Below are 14,417 nucleotides of genomic sequence, written 5' to 3'. Positions count from 1 at the left end.
TTCTGCAGAGTCAATCACTACAGACCTCCAAACTTCATGTGGCCTTCAGATTAGCTCAAGAACAGTGCGCAGAGAGCTTCATGGAATGGGTTTCCATGGTCGAGCAGCTGCATCCAAGCCATACATCACCAAGTGCAATGCAAAGCGTCGGATGCGGTGGTGTAAAGCACGCCGCCACTGGACTCTAGAGCAGTGGAGACGCGTTCTCTGGAGTGACGAATCGCGCTTCTCCATCTGGCAATCTGATGGACGGGTCTGGGTTTGGCAGTTGCCAGGAGAACGGTACTTGTCTGACTGCATTGTGCCAAGTGTAAAGTTTGGTGGAGGGGGGATTATGGTGTGGGGTTGTTTTTCAGGAGCTGGGCTTGGCCCCTTAGTTCCAGTGAAAGGAACTCTGAATGCTTCAGCATACCAAGACATTTTGGACAATTCCATGCTCCCAACTTTGTGGGAACAGTTTGGAGCTGGCCCCTTCCTCTTCCAACATGACTGTGCACCAGTGCACAAAGCAAGGTCCATAAAGACATGGATGACAGAGTCTGGTGTGGATGAACTTGACTGGCCTGCACAGAGTCCTGACCTCAACCCGATAGAACACCTTTGGGATGAATTAGAGCGGAGACTGAGAGCCAGGCCTTCTCGTCCAACATCAGTGTGCGACCTCACAAATGCGCTTCTGGAAGAATGGTCAAAAATTCCCATAAACACACTCCTAAACCTTGTGGACAGCCTTCCCAGAAGAGTTGAAGCTGTTCTAGCTGCAAAGGGTGGACCGACGTCATATTGAACCCTATGGATTAGGAACGGGATGTCACTTAAGCTCATATGTGAGTCAAGGCAGGTGAGCAAATACTTTTGGCAATATAGTGTATCTAAAACATCTCTTATCAAATTCATATTGATGAAAGGAAATTATGTGTCAGTACATAACCACAGTCCCTTATTGTCACTGAGCTGAAGTGTCCATACTATCATGGTCATGTTTTAATCCAAAAATGTTGGATTAAAACAAAATGTTGCCGATTACAACTCTACAAGATTCAGTTATTAATGAAACCACAAAAGCAATGAAAGAAGCTTAGACGTTTTGAAGAGCTGGAGTCAAAGTTTAAACATCACTGTTTAAAGAATTTCTTGAAACGTTTCTTGTCAAAATTAGAGATAGAAAAAGCAGTAAGTGCTGCTAAATGAATACTGCTACCAGAGTCTGACCAGGTCAGGAAAATAGATCATTTTACACCCAACCTTAAACCACTACTCTGATGCTTTGCTTGAAGAATAGATCTGAAAATTGCACTTGAACCCTTGCAGGGCACTGAATGACAGTAAATACTGTGTTTGAGCGTTGCTTTACAGGTATGAACCATCTCAACTCTGCAGTTCCACAATGTTCCCATGATTAGACCTTCACACAGAGCTTCTTCTCAGCTCTCTAACAAACTCAAAACGTATGATGTGGAGAGACTGAAATTAGGACTGATAACCTGTTTGCTTCAGGCAGTTCATTCAAAATTTTCTGCATGTTTGTTTGCTATTTAAAGTTAAGTGTTTCTTTCCATTTATATGCCTACATTTTTGCTATTATTACTTTGTTTTTTTTTCAACTCTGGAATAACTACCTAATGATAAATAATACATTTATTTAATGGTTTACTTTTTTTTATTAGTGGAAGAATACACTGTGTGCAATAAAACCAGAATTTATTGTAAGGCTTTGAACACATCTTTACTGTGGGTGCTATTAATTGTGCACGGTGGTCTAAGTACTACTCCATGCATGCATAGTTGGCCTGTATTGTGTCCGTTTACCTGGACATGCTATTGAATGTGTGCTGGGGCCCATTGACTATGACATAAAGACTCTCCAGGCTTGCAGATGAGGAGAATTTATTGACTAATTTTCACAGCCCTGCCCCCCCACCAATACAAGAGAAAGGACCAACTCCTTCACTGTATGCATCGATCAATTACAAGACTCTAACGCATACGTCTCTGACAATTTTACTGCATGTTATGTACAGTATGTCAGGCCATGGCGCTTCTAACTGCTGTACTCATTCTTGTATAATTAAAATAAATTACCTGGCTGCTTTTTATGATGGTGCAACTGTAATTACTGGATGACAGCAAGTCACTGAGCTGTCGATTGTGCCGCAGTCTCATCTCAATGAAAAGTGGGAATTTGGACAAGAATCCCGAGCTGGATCCTGTTTTAACACTATGCCTTCATTTCTGTGCTTAGGCTGGGATTTCTATCTAATTACATAAACTGCTTTCTACATGAGCTGGCTTTGTCCTTTTAACCTTCAAACCTCCCACTGCGGCCACATCTTGAGCTGAAGCCTAAAAACTTAAACAGAAGCTGTACTCATACCAGCAGGGTGGTAACAACAAATGTGTAATAATGGGGTAAAATTAAATTAATTATTGTCTTGACTTTTGTCAATTTAACACTAAGCTGTAAGCATCATCTCAGCCCTTGATTCAAGCCATGTGCTGGCAGAAAGAGGAACAAACTGAAGGACTGACAAAATGGAGCCAAGCCAAATGTTTTATGGGTCAGGCTAACGTTTTGCTAATAAATGCTGTGAAACAGACGGTTTTGAAAACTCCTTTAACTTGTAAGAACACAGTATATGAACCCTTAATCTTATACTTCCAAACATGACAAACTGATTTGTATTTGTCATCTTTTAATTTAAAATCTTATTCTTGAAGAATATAAAGTAATCTTTGTAGATTTGATGAGAAGACATGAGAATGCACATGACCTGTAGGGGTTAAACCTATGCTTCCTTCTCAAGCAAAGATCTGTTAAAAACACAAATTAAACCTAAAAGAGAAAACCAAGAATGGAAGTGTTTTTTTATAATCCACTATATATATTTGGACTGCTTGATTTTATGGTGATTTTTTCATGCATCCCTCTCTGGCCACCTTTTATAAATGTTTTTAAAATAATAAAGGTAGCAAGTGTGTTACAGTATGGGGATTATGGCTCCACGGCATCAAAGATGCATGTGCTAGCACTTAGTAGAAAGATACTCATAAAGTATCTCGTAAAACTTTTCATTTGACAAAGTTCCACATCAGCTTTTAATTATAGCAGCAGAAACTGCACTTCCTCTCCTACAAAAATTTTAGTCAACTTTGTAATTCAACCCTAACACCAGGAGATGGAGCACTTGCACTTCAGTGAAAAGGCATCACTAAGGTTTTTTTAAGAAGTCAAGCTCCACAGAAGATTTAAAAAAAAAAAAAATATATATATATATATATATATATATATATATATATATATATATATATATATATATATATATATATATATATATATATATATATATATATATATATATATATATATATATATATATATATATATATATATATATATATATATATATAAAAGGGTATGAAATATGAATAAAAAAAATGTTCCATCTAGAACATGAAACATTTGTGTTTTTCCCAATATTTGAAAATGCTTAGAAAAAAATCATACAATAGCAGCCTATTAGGGTAATAATTCAAAATATTGTGGAATGATTGGAAGTACTGGTTTCAGAAAGTAACAAGAATGTCAACTTTACCCAACTTTATTCTTTTTACAGTAATCTGTGGATGACATCATGCTGTTGAAAGGATTATACATCAGGGTAGAGCAATACAAGGAATGGTGTCAGAGGTTGTGATGTTTATCAGTTAATCACATTCCTAGATAACAGCAAAAAAAGGAGAAAAAAAAACAATCATCCGAACGGGGCATTCATTATTGGAATGTACACCTTTTATCCTCACTTTGATCAATTATAACAAAGCAAAAAAATGTATGAAAAAGGAAACTTTATAAAGTAGAAGTCCCAAAGAGTGACTGGATCAGCCATTTGTACAGCTCACAGCTTTGAACGAAATGTAAGCTGGAGGAGATCAGTGCTATATGGTCTGTGCTGAGCAGCAGCTCCCTGGTTACACTGACAATTATCGGAGAAGTGACCACTTGATCTGTTCCTTTGCAGATTGAAGCACCTGTGAAAAGGAAATATTTTTAATTACACACAAGGTTTAATTAATATTTACAGTAAAAGGCCACAGCAGAAGACTAACCATAATGTAACAGACATACAAATGCTCTAAAACAAACTAAATTAATGTAACCTTGTGTAATGATAAAAAATGAACACTTTCTAAAAATATCCAGCAAAAAATGACTAAGTGATATAAATGAAACGAAATTACTAAGACCTAATTAATCATCTTAATTGATTGAATGAAAGCCAAATCATAACCATAAAACATCAAGACTGGACACAGCTATTAATCATTGCAATAGATGGAATGGCGTTGGCCGATCTCAGACCTCCTAAATGACAACATTAATCAAGAAGAGCTCACACCCTAAGACAGACCGAGCTGCATAGAAACTAAAAGACAGGAACCACCGCCGGCTACCTTCTGCCTTACCACTGAATAATTAGTTATAATGCACCCTATTGTGCATATAAGGCAACGAAAAGTGGGCAGCCTCAGGGCCGAAACAAAACAGGAGAAAAGAAGTATGACGCAAGACGCAGACCTTTTATTCAAGTTTCTTTCAAAATGAATTTTAACGTCGATAATTTGATGGATTTTAAACTTTGCAGCAGAATGAGAATCGAAATAAGGGTATTTTACTTACCTGGGTCACTGTCTGCTCTGTCAAAGGTACATCATCGCCCTACAAGAAAAAATGATATTATTTTCACACTTGCAACAAAGATACTACTTAAAATATTTCTGTTAGAGGATGTGTTAAGCAGAGCTTACTCTAAGAGCCACACGGTGCACAACTTGCTGCGGGTCACTCTCTAAGATCACCCTGAAAGCAACACAAATATTTCCATAAATAAGCACAAACAAAAAGATACGTGGCTACAGATTTATCCGTCAAAAGTATAAATATATTATATATTTTTTTTTTAAAAGGGATGCAAATAACTAATTCTATTTCAAAAAATAGATTAATCTGTCAATTATTTTTTGATTAATCGATTAATAATCGGATAGCCAGAGGTTCCATAAAGAAGACTCTTTACAAAATCAAATCAGGTGAAACTCAAACTTTTCCCCTTGAGGAGTTCTGTATAGGGCATCTGGACAGACTTAAAAAGTGTATTTTAATCTTGAATGCAAAATGTTGATATGTTTTTTTACAACATTGGTATAATTACTGCTCTAAGTGGGTCATTCTGTCAGCTAAAGACATGTTTTAGAATCTCTATACTATACTCCATTTAATAATTAATCAATTATTAAAACATATATATATATAAATTTTGTACATACCCTCCATCCACAATTTCATCGACAGCCAGGAAGAGTCCCTCCATATTCTCCAATAAAGCTCTCCTCTCAACATTTTTTCTTCAGAAAAAAACAAACATGCATCTTAAGCAGAGTTTCCAGAATGCTATATTAAATGGTCGACTGATATTCAGCTAAAACAATACCTCAACATCTGACTGAGGGAATCGAAAAGGCAGTTTAGAACAGCCATAAGCATAAGCTGCAGAGAACAGAGAAAAAGACAACATTAAAAGCTCTATTCCAACTTTAAATAAAAAAAAAACTAATGCAATCAATTTGCAAAGTTAAAAAAAAAGTATGTTAAAACTCGTTCAGGATCCTAAAGCCCTTGGATTATAATAACATGGGCGACATTTGACTTTATGTAAAAGGTAAAACACTATTAATAGCTAGTTCTTATTCATTTCAATATGTAATTCTCATCTACAGACAAAAGAAGGAAACAATAAAAAGATATTAGATAGATAGATATGGTTTCAAATCAAGAGGCTTTTTCAGAAAGATCTTTAAAGGTACATTGCACAAACTAAACAATAAATTTACCTCATTTTCATGTGAGCTTCCAATCACATAAAAGAAGAGGTCTATATTGCTCTTGTACACAACAGTCAGGCCTTCCAGTAATGCTATCTCACCTTTAAGGATGTAACAAAGAAAAAATATAATCAGACACCACAAAAACCACAATGTTCTTAAGAAATGGACAGAGGTAATACAATGAGTAGAGCTTACTGTCTGTTCGGTGAGTCTTGTTAAATATGTTCTTCTCAAAAGCTTTCTGCTCCTTTACTGTTGGGTATGTGTCATCATAATACTGTAGACAGATATATATTAAGTTAGTGTATTAATATAGAATATCTAAATATAGCCATAAGATCTGTAGCCCTTTTTTAAATGGTATGCTAATAATAACAAATCATAATAATGACAAATCATATATATTACTTTCAAAAACTAGTGTTTGCTTCAATTATCCCCTTTGGGAGGTAACTTTAATTGAAAGGGCTAAAACATTCAAGCTATTAATAAGCTTGTAAAATAATCTTTCAAAACAAACAATAAAAATAAATATGCTAATAAAAATTGCAGCCAGTGGTGTTACACAGTAAATTAGTATATCTGTTATGAGAGTGTATAGAAAACTAGGGCTGCAACTACTGATTATTTTGCAAATGGATTAATCTGTTGATTTTATTTATTTATTTATTTTATTAATTGATTAATAATAGGATATCCAAAGGTTCTTTAAAGAAGATTTCTAAAACAAATCAAACCAGGCGAAACTAGAACTTTTCAACAAGAGTTCTGGATAGAGCATATTGACAGACGAAAACATCTTTTCAATCTTAAACGCAAAATGTTTATGTATTTTTTCCCAATTTTGATATAATTATTGCTCTAAGTGGGTCGCTCTGTCAGTTAAAGGCAAGTTTTAGAGTCTCTATACTCCAGTTAACAATCAATCAATTACTAAATTAGTTGATTATTTCAATGATCGATTAATCACGATTAATACAATTAATTGGTTCAGCCCTATTGAAGACAAAACGTAATGAACTGATGACAAACTGAGCTATGGATATCCAAGATGTGCAGTGGTGGGAAAACATCCCAGTACTTTTTTAAACACCACTATAAAGCATTATCAATAAATAAAGAATTAACACAAGCAAAATTATAACGTTTGGCAGCATCAAATCAATATTCTACTATTCTATTTAAATACAACCATTTCTTTTCTTACACTATTCAGACAGAAATGCTGCTATAATCAGGAAATTAATAAATGTATGTTTCAAACATAAAAAAGGGATATAGTCGCAAATATTGAACACACATTGATTAAAAAAAGCTGAATATATTAGTCCTCAAATGAAAGGGGAAATTTGAAAAAAATTGATTTCGTTTATGAGCTGTGCAGAGCTGTAGCCCCGACTGTTGGGTAAACTTTAATAACATAATTAATTTTTTTGCCATTGTACAGTATATTGTATAGGACAGAACCTGTTAGTGTAGCTACCATTTCGAGGGAACAGGTTCAAGTTTTTCGAAAGAACATATCCGGTTGATGCATCCTTCCCTGATAAAACTTTAGGTTTACAAATTTATGTTTTCAGAAATCATAAAAAAAAAACACTATTTATATATCAACTAATTTAAGAGGATGTTTTATGTAACAAATCATTTAAATTTTGGGAAATTCTCAGTTATGAACATTCTTAATAACAATTATGTAAACGGTTACCTTGGCATAAAGCCTGTCTCCATCGTTGTCCAGAATCAGTACAGCTTTGACAGTATGCAAGGAAGGTTCCTGTGTAGACAACAACAACATTCCTCTTATTTTTAACCGAATATATAGGAAATTAAACACTTTTGTCACAATGAAGAGGAAGAATAAAACAAAATAGTATATATCAGGGCGGGAATATGTTTGCTGATTGAACGAATTAAGCCGTTTATCATGAAATGAATGTAAAATATCTTAAAACAATTCAAAATGTTCAGCAACTCATAAAAACTACGCTCGACTTCCACATCAGCAATGAACGGGGAGGCTAACTGACTGGTTAGCCAGCGCTTATGCTACTTAGGTCTGTTATACAGCTACTTCCGTTACGAAAACAAATGTCTACTAAACTGTTAAGTAAGGTCATTAATATGTTATTACTGTAACTGTTTTTTTCCTCAAAACAATATTATGCAATAAGAAACACATGAGGAAACCATACCAGTATGGGAGAATCCATCTTCGTTCTCGTTAGCAAACAGGCTACCTAGCTAACATCAAGCTTACGACGTCCAAACGGGACTCTTCCTGATTGGCTGACGCAGCGCGTCACGCCGTGCTGACGTAAAGGGCAAAGGTCACTTTACTAAGTGTGCTGGCAGTTTGTGTTCGCTATTAAAATTAAGAAATAAAACATTTGGTTGTTGGTACACATATTTTAATTAATATAATAAGATTATTCAGATACGAAGCTCGTTTTAATTTAAATTATGTAACTGTTGCACAAATGTCCACCCAATAAAAACTAATGTATTTATTTTTAATAATGAGAACAATGATCTTTGTTTATTAGGCTCAGTCTATTTATCTAAGGAAATTTGACTTTAAAAGTTTTTACACCAGTGTAGTAAAAAACTAATAAATAAAAAGACGGATTTATGTCCAGTTCATAATTTAAATTCAATCCATTCTAGTTGTGTAGCTACAAAATGCATAAGTAAACATAACATTATTACTTTATGTCTGTATGGTGTATTGCCATCCCTTTTTCTGCCAAAACATCTGTTACTCATCAAGCCATGCAATCCACTATACTCCTGAAATTATTCTGCTGCATCTGGAACCAAGTTATAAGAAACTGGGTAAAATCTTTGCTTTTTTAACTGTAAAATAAAGTATTAATAGATCTGATTTGCTTGTTTAGAATATCCCACAGTTGCTTGATAGTAAAGAAAACTGATGCATTTTTAGGCCAAGTTAACACTTTACATTTTGTGTTGTGATCCATAAACCATTCCTGAACCATATTCCTGAACAATGCTGCAAATGTCAGGCAATTTTGTTCTCTTGAAACGCTTAGAAGGGTGGTGCATGTCAGAGTAGACACTCTCTTTGATTGCAGCAACTTAAGTTTCCCAGCAGAATGTACAACTTTCGCATTGCCTCCACCAGCTTACCCTTTACCCATTGTGAACCCTGGTTTTATCAGCTCCTTAGGAGAGTGACACACATGTATCCACATAATGTAAAAGACCAGATTAGTCATATCTTTTGGAGTCTGGTCAGTTTTTGATGCTTTTGTCAAAAACTCTGAAATACTTGTTAAACCTTTCAAAGAAATCCACCCTTAGTTTTTAAGCAAGCTGAGCTATATTAACTGTTGGATCAAACCACATGATCCAGAGTTCCCTGCCCATTAATCAGTGAGCCTTAGTCATCCAATACATGTTTTTAATTCAACCACTGAGTGAACAACTTGACCAGAATGACTTGTCCCAAATGTCAAGTTATCATAAAATGTTCTTCATAAAATCAGCTGAAACCTTGATTCATGCTGATTTGCTTGCTTCTAACACATCATCATTGAACATAAAATACCTTCCTGATACATCCAAGCGATTACGAGGTCATTTGATAAAGAGATAATCAGTGGTTTTAACTTTTCCCCATCCGTGGTATTACTGGTAGGGTTGAGTGATCAGTTATTAAAACTTCCATGTAAGTAAGCTTGCACAATATCACCTTTTTTTTTTTTTTTTTTACCAAATGCTTCCTCCAGAAGAGATAATAGCTGCCATTCTCTTAATGTGCAGTTATCTTCAGCAGTGGTGGGTTCATCATTGCCATCTATTGACGTCCATGTCTAATTATGTCTCAAACCAACTAATTGCTTTTAGTTTCATCCCAAGTATGCATTTCAGGCCTCTATATTTATCTTCCATAACATTGAAATCTACCAGCCTACAGCTGGGGCCTTATTACAAACTTAAGTCTTACAGTCTTAGCTATGGCTACAGACTTAGCTATGGCCTTGCTGTCTCTCTTAACATACCTAACCTGATGCAACAGCCTAAAAACTATTGAGCTTGTTCAATCTTTTTATGGCCAAAATGCTCCTATCAAAGTAATGCACCACATTGCAAAATTTAAATGATTTTTCATTTAAACCCAGTTCAAATGGTTTCCACAATCAACAGATCTTAAGACACTACAGCAGTTCCAGAATATGGTTTACTTTATGATCTACTTTGTCAGACACACCAGAAGGCTCAGGAGGAGCCCTAAGCAATTGCCTGGATCAAAGACTCTCCAACAAAGAGATCACGGTTTTTGAGACCAGTCAAGTATCTTACCAAATATTCAGCAACACAGGAGCACCACAGGGGATGGCACTCTCATCATTTTTTTACTCTGTACACCTCTGACTTCCAATACAGGACAGTATCCTGTCATCAGCAGAAATACTCAAATGACTCTACAGTCACTGAGTGTAACAAAAATGTACAAGAACCTAAGTACAGTGAGCTGGTGGACTGCTTTCTGGCATGGTTTGGAAACAGTCATCTGGCCCTGAATGTGAACAAAACAAGGGAGATGATTGTAGATTTCAGCAGAAACAGGAACAAATCCAATTTTATTAGAATAATGGGAGAAGAATTGGAGGGGTATAAATACCTTGATGTTCAGCTAGACAACAAACTCAACTGGAGATGGAAGAAAAGAAGAATTATTTTAAAAAATAAAGAAGAAAAAAAATGAAGCAAAATATCGTTTGCTAAGGCTATGACACAAATTAAGAAACTTGTATAGACAAAGGGGTTCCAACCCTTTGCTAATGTGTAAATAATAAAGCTGGCGAATGAAGAAAAACTTCCAACAATACAATCCATGGAAACATCATTGGTAACATTCACAATTGCTAACGTTGTATAATTATTACTTCCACATCTTGGTCAGTAATCAAGTTATTTGACTGGAAAGCTTTTGGTTTAAATACTTGTTATTTATATAAACTAGAGATTGTACATAGACTGAATAGAATTACAGGACTACTGAGAAATCAAATCTCAGCTGTGCTTAACCAGAAGTTCTGTGACACGTAGAACTCGCTGTTTGTTGTAGGGCAACATAGTAACCAGAATTTGCTAAATTCACAGGACTTTTTCAGTTTCTCCTGCTCATAAGCATCTTTTTTTCTGGATCCTCCCACATTTAACCAACTCCAATTATCTTACTTCCCACTTCTGGGAAACGTTTGGAAAAGGCTGGTTGATGGGGATTTCCCTCTATCTTAGTCCACAAATGACATCATTGTTTGGTCTTACTGTTAGATCCTTTTGGTCAAGTGTTTCAAATATTACTGGAAAGAAATCGATGTACCTAAATTAATCCTCCAGAGAACTAGTGCAATGAAGAGATATAAACTTATTTGACACTTATTTATAACAGTATTGTGGTAAAGAACTATGAAGTGTTGCAAGACAGCGCTATGTTTACACAATACAGCCCCTAACATTTCAAAATTGCCATGAGTGGAGAGGAAACAGCATGCTGCTTTTAACTCAGACAGGGTAAAACGATCTTTGGATGTCATGCCCTCTCATTTATTAAATATATATTGGAGTTTATAGGTGATTTTACCACAGTAATAATGATGACAATTACAGTGGGTGATGAGTAAAGATTGACAAATGAGTCAGCATAATTTAGCACACAGAAAATAAATAATGCTTGCTAACTTTGAGGTGAGATGAGAATGAATAATGATTAAAGCTCACGATAAAAAAAACACCTTTTTTCCAACAAAAAAACAAGCTCTTCTGTTCTGAAAAACTATACACCTGTAGTGCATTTTTTGCTCTATATGTGTCATTTCTGTCAATCGCTCAAAGTATTTCTCACAAATATTGAATAATGTGCATTTTTACATAAGTAGAAGGGTAGTGGTGTCAAAGTGTGGGTTGTTCCCCTCTCCACTGCATATGCCAGCAACCACAGCAGTTAGCAGTTCCCTTCCTCAGAACCAAGCGCTCCTTTTATCAGCATTAAGCAGAGCTTCCGCCAGCCAACATCCTCCTTTCCCTGCCTTCCATCTCTGTTTATATTGTCAACCAGGCTTTGCATGCTTTGAGCACATGGATTGCATTTAAACACACAAAAAGATGCATGCAGCATGTATACACAAAAATTTATGAAGCCTTACATGATGAGTGTAAGTCTGAGAGTAAAACCAACTCTTTAACACAATTGCTGCATAAAAAAAAAAAGAAAGAAATACGCACAAATGTCAACTGAAAGCTATCGGAAAATAATCCAAAAGTGCAATGCTGCTGTTGCAAAACGTTATCATAATCTGGACATCTTGAGATAAGCGCAGGTTTTATTGAGACATTCAGAAGAATGATGCTGCATGTTTAGGTTCCTCATTTTCTCACCTTCAAGTCACAGCAACGTTGTGAACATTAATAGTTGTCACAGAGAAGAACGACAGAGGACTTGCTATAATTAAAATCAATTTAAGTTTAGTAAACATCTTTGTGGAGTCATTACGTAAAGGAGATTTTGAATTCAATAAAAATGAAAAGATGCAAACCTAACATCTCTCGGCTTGTTGGTTTATCAAATGTCAGCTGTTCCAGCAGCCGCTTACATACAAATAATTTTTCACCATGAAATTCTAATATATCCACCCATCCATAATCATTATTTATTACTTTACTAATCTCAATCCAAACAAGTATTTACATTTAAGACCTCTTAACATACCTAACCTGTTTATTTTCCTTGATTCCATATCCAAATGATAGATTTACAGTAAACATAAATGCTTTTCTTCATTGAAAACAAATTAAGTTTGAAAGGGATTTCCAGAAATAGAGAAATACACAATTAAAACTAGAATACAAATTTCCTGGATAATGTATTTTATAAAAGCATGCTAAACAGAAGACATTGGCAAAAAATGCAAGAGACAAAGTGGCTTGTTTAGTTTTATAGGGCATCTGAAGAGTGAAAAAAAATCAAGAGAAATTACGATCTCAACCTTGAATATATATTACTGTTCTCCATTTGTATAGGCACAGCTAAAGTTGAACAACCATAAAATAAAACACACATAATTGAAATGATACATAAGATCGCACTCTAAAAATTCTAAGGGACCAACAGGGTCCAACAGATCAATAATATTCTGTCCACTGTCAAGAAAATAGCACTTTTCCATCTTAAAGGAAAATCACAATTCAATCCAAACTGGAGCAATTTGCTACACTTGATAATAAACATGTATTTAGGACATGCTTAAAAATTTACTGCAGCTGTACATAATTTTCATTTGATTTTGTTTTGTGTGTAATTTGATTATTTATTTTTCTTTTCGTCTGCTTTGTTCATCTTAAAAAACATGAAACTGTAATTCTTTTTATTTCAGAACACGCCCCGGCTTCTATTTATCAAAGATGATTTGCTGTCACTAGTTTTTTCCCCTCTTCCCAGAAGCTGACTCTGAAAACATTCCCTTTTTTGATACCACAACCTTCTGTGTGAACCCATTTTGCTGCATAGTGATTTCCATTTGTGTCTGATAGTTTTCCTAGATACACAAACCAAGTTAAGACAAAGCAATAAAAGGGAGCTGTATCGTGTGCAAGAAACTGAACAAGACACAAGCTACTATGTTTAGCCTTTGGGTTTCAGGGCCATTAAGATAAATGAAGCTTGAGTTTAGTCAACTATGGGTGTTACCAACAACTCCGCCTGCTGTGTTTTTTTTTAAAGAAAAATCATCTGTGCACCCGTGAGGAGTATGAAAAGCAAACTCCGATGGGATATCTGAGCTCTAGGCAGACAGTAAAACAGAGATGTCAAAGACTAATTGGAGCAAACAAACACAAACTGGGAATGTGGGCGTTGACCTGGGAACTGTGTCCAGATTTCAAACCGCTGTGGTTTCTGTAATAACAGGGCATGCTGTGGCATTGGTTGAGTCAGGGGCTGGGTGCTAGGAACTTGAGTTGGGAAGTCCCTATCTGGATTCCTGGTAGATGTTCACCTTTCTTGACTTTGTCACCCACCTACATTTCCTACCCCAACCAAAAACATTGTCACTAAATCATTTGTGATTTTAAGTGGAGTATTATACTGCAATAATATCATGCCACAAAACCTTTGAAATTGAAATACTTTAAATCTAAATTTAAGTGATGTAGGTGCCCCTATAATTATGCAATATACTTCAACAGGGAATCTGCTCAACATTTTTATTTTAACATAGTGAAAACAAGCTTTATTTTTCATTACAAGTTCCTGGTAGTATTGCAATATAGTTTAAATTAATAGTTCATCTTGCAACTATGCTGTTCTTTTTTTATTTGGTGAAAATAAAAATGCATAGTTTATGAGAGTATTATGAGAGCATATAATTTAATTAAGCACAAGATCTCACAAAATGTTTCAGAAAAAAAACTGAATATGATGCACTTTCTACTATAATAAGTGATTTTTACAGTTAATCATTGGTTTAGAGTTCAAATTAAAATGTGTTGACTGACTGTTATCATAA

The 14,417-nt window shown here is 35.1% G+C and overlaps 1 protein-coding gene across 2 annotated transcripts; it reads right to left on the bottom strand.

Annotated features, from left to right (window-relative positions):
- Nucleotides 1–3,583: 3,583 nt before the first annotated feature.
- copz1 (COPI coat complex subunit zeta 1) lies at nucleotides 3,584–8,203 on the bottom strand. 2 transcript variants are annotated; one of them, XM_038287308.1, is made up of 9 exons: nucleotides 8,079–8,203; nucleotides 7,592–7,660; nucleotides 6,079–6,160; nucleotides 5,890–5,981; nucleotides 5,490–5,545; nucleotides 5,326–5,403; nucleotides 4,807–4,858; nucleotides 4,679–4,717; nucleotides 3,586–4,029 (listed from the first exon to the last, which is right to left on the bottom strand). In XM_038287308.1, the coding sequence occupies exons 1-9, from the start codon at nucleotides 8,094–8,096 to the stop codon at nucleotides 3,982–3,984; spliced, it is 534 nt and encodes a 177-aa protein (XP_038143236.1). In that variant the 5' UTR covers nucleotides 8,097–8,203; the 3' UTR covers nucleotides 3,586–3,981. The 2 variants fall into 2 exon arrangements, with proteins under 2 accessions (XP_038143235.1, XP_038143236.1); XM_038287307.1 differs by lacking the exon at nucleotides 8,079–8,203 and having other exon boundaries at nucleotides 3,584–4,029; nucleotides 7,592–7,696.
- Between the last annotated feature and the right edge of the window lie 6,214 nt (nucleotides 8,204–14,417).

Source organism: Cyprinodon tularosa, unplaced genomic scaffold (assembly GCF_016077235.1).
Source record: "Cyprinodon tularosa strain WSP-4 unplaced genomic scaffold, ASM1607723v1 ctg239, whole genome shotgun sequence".
NCBI lineage: Eukaryota > Metazoa > Chordata > Actinopteri > Cyprinodontiformes > Cyprinodontidae > Cyprinodon > Cyprinodon tularosa.
Note: the sequence above shows the minus strand (reverse complement) of the source record. Positions and strands in the feature narration are given on the sequence as shown.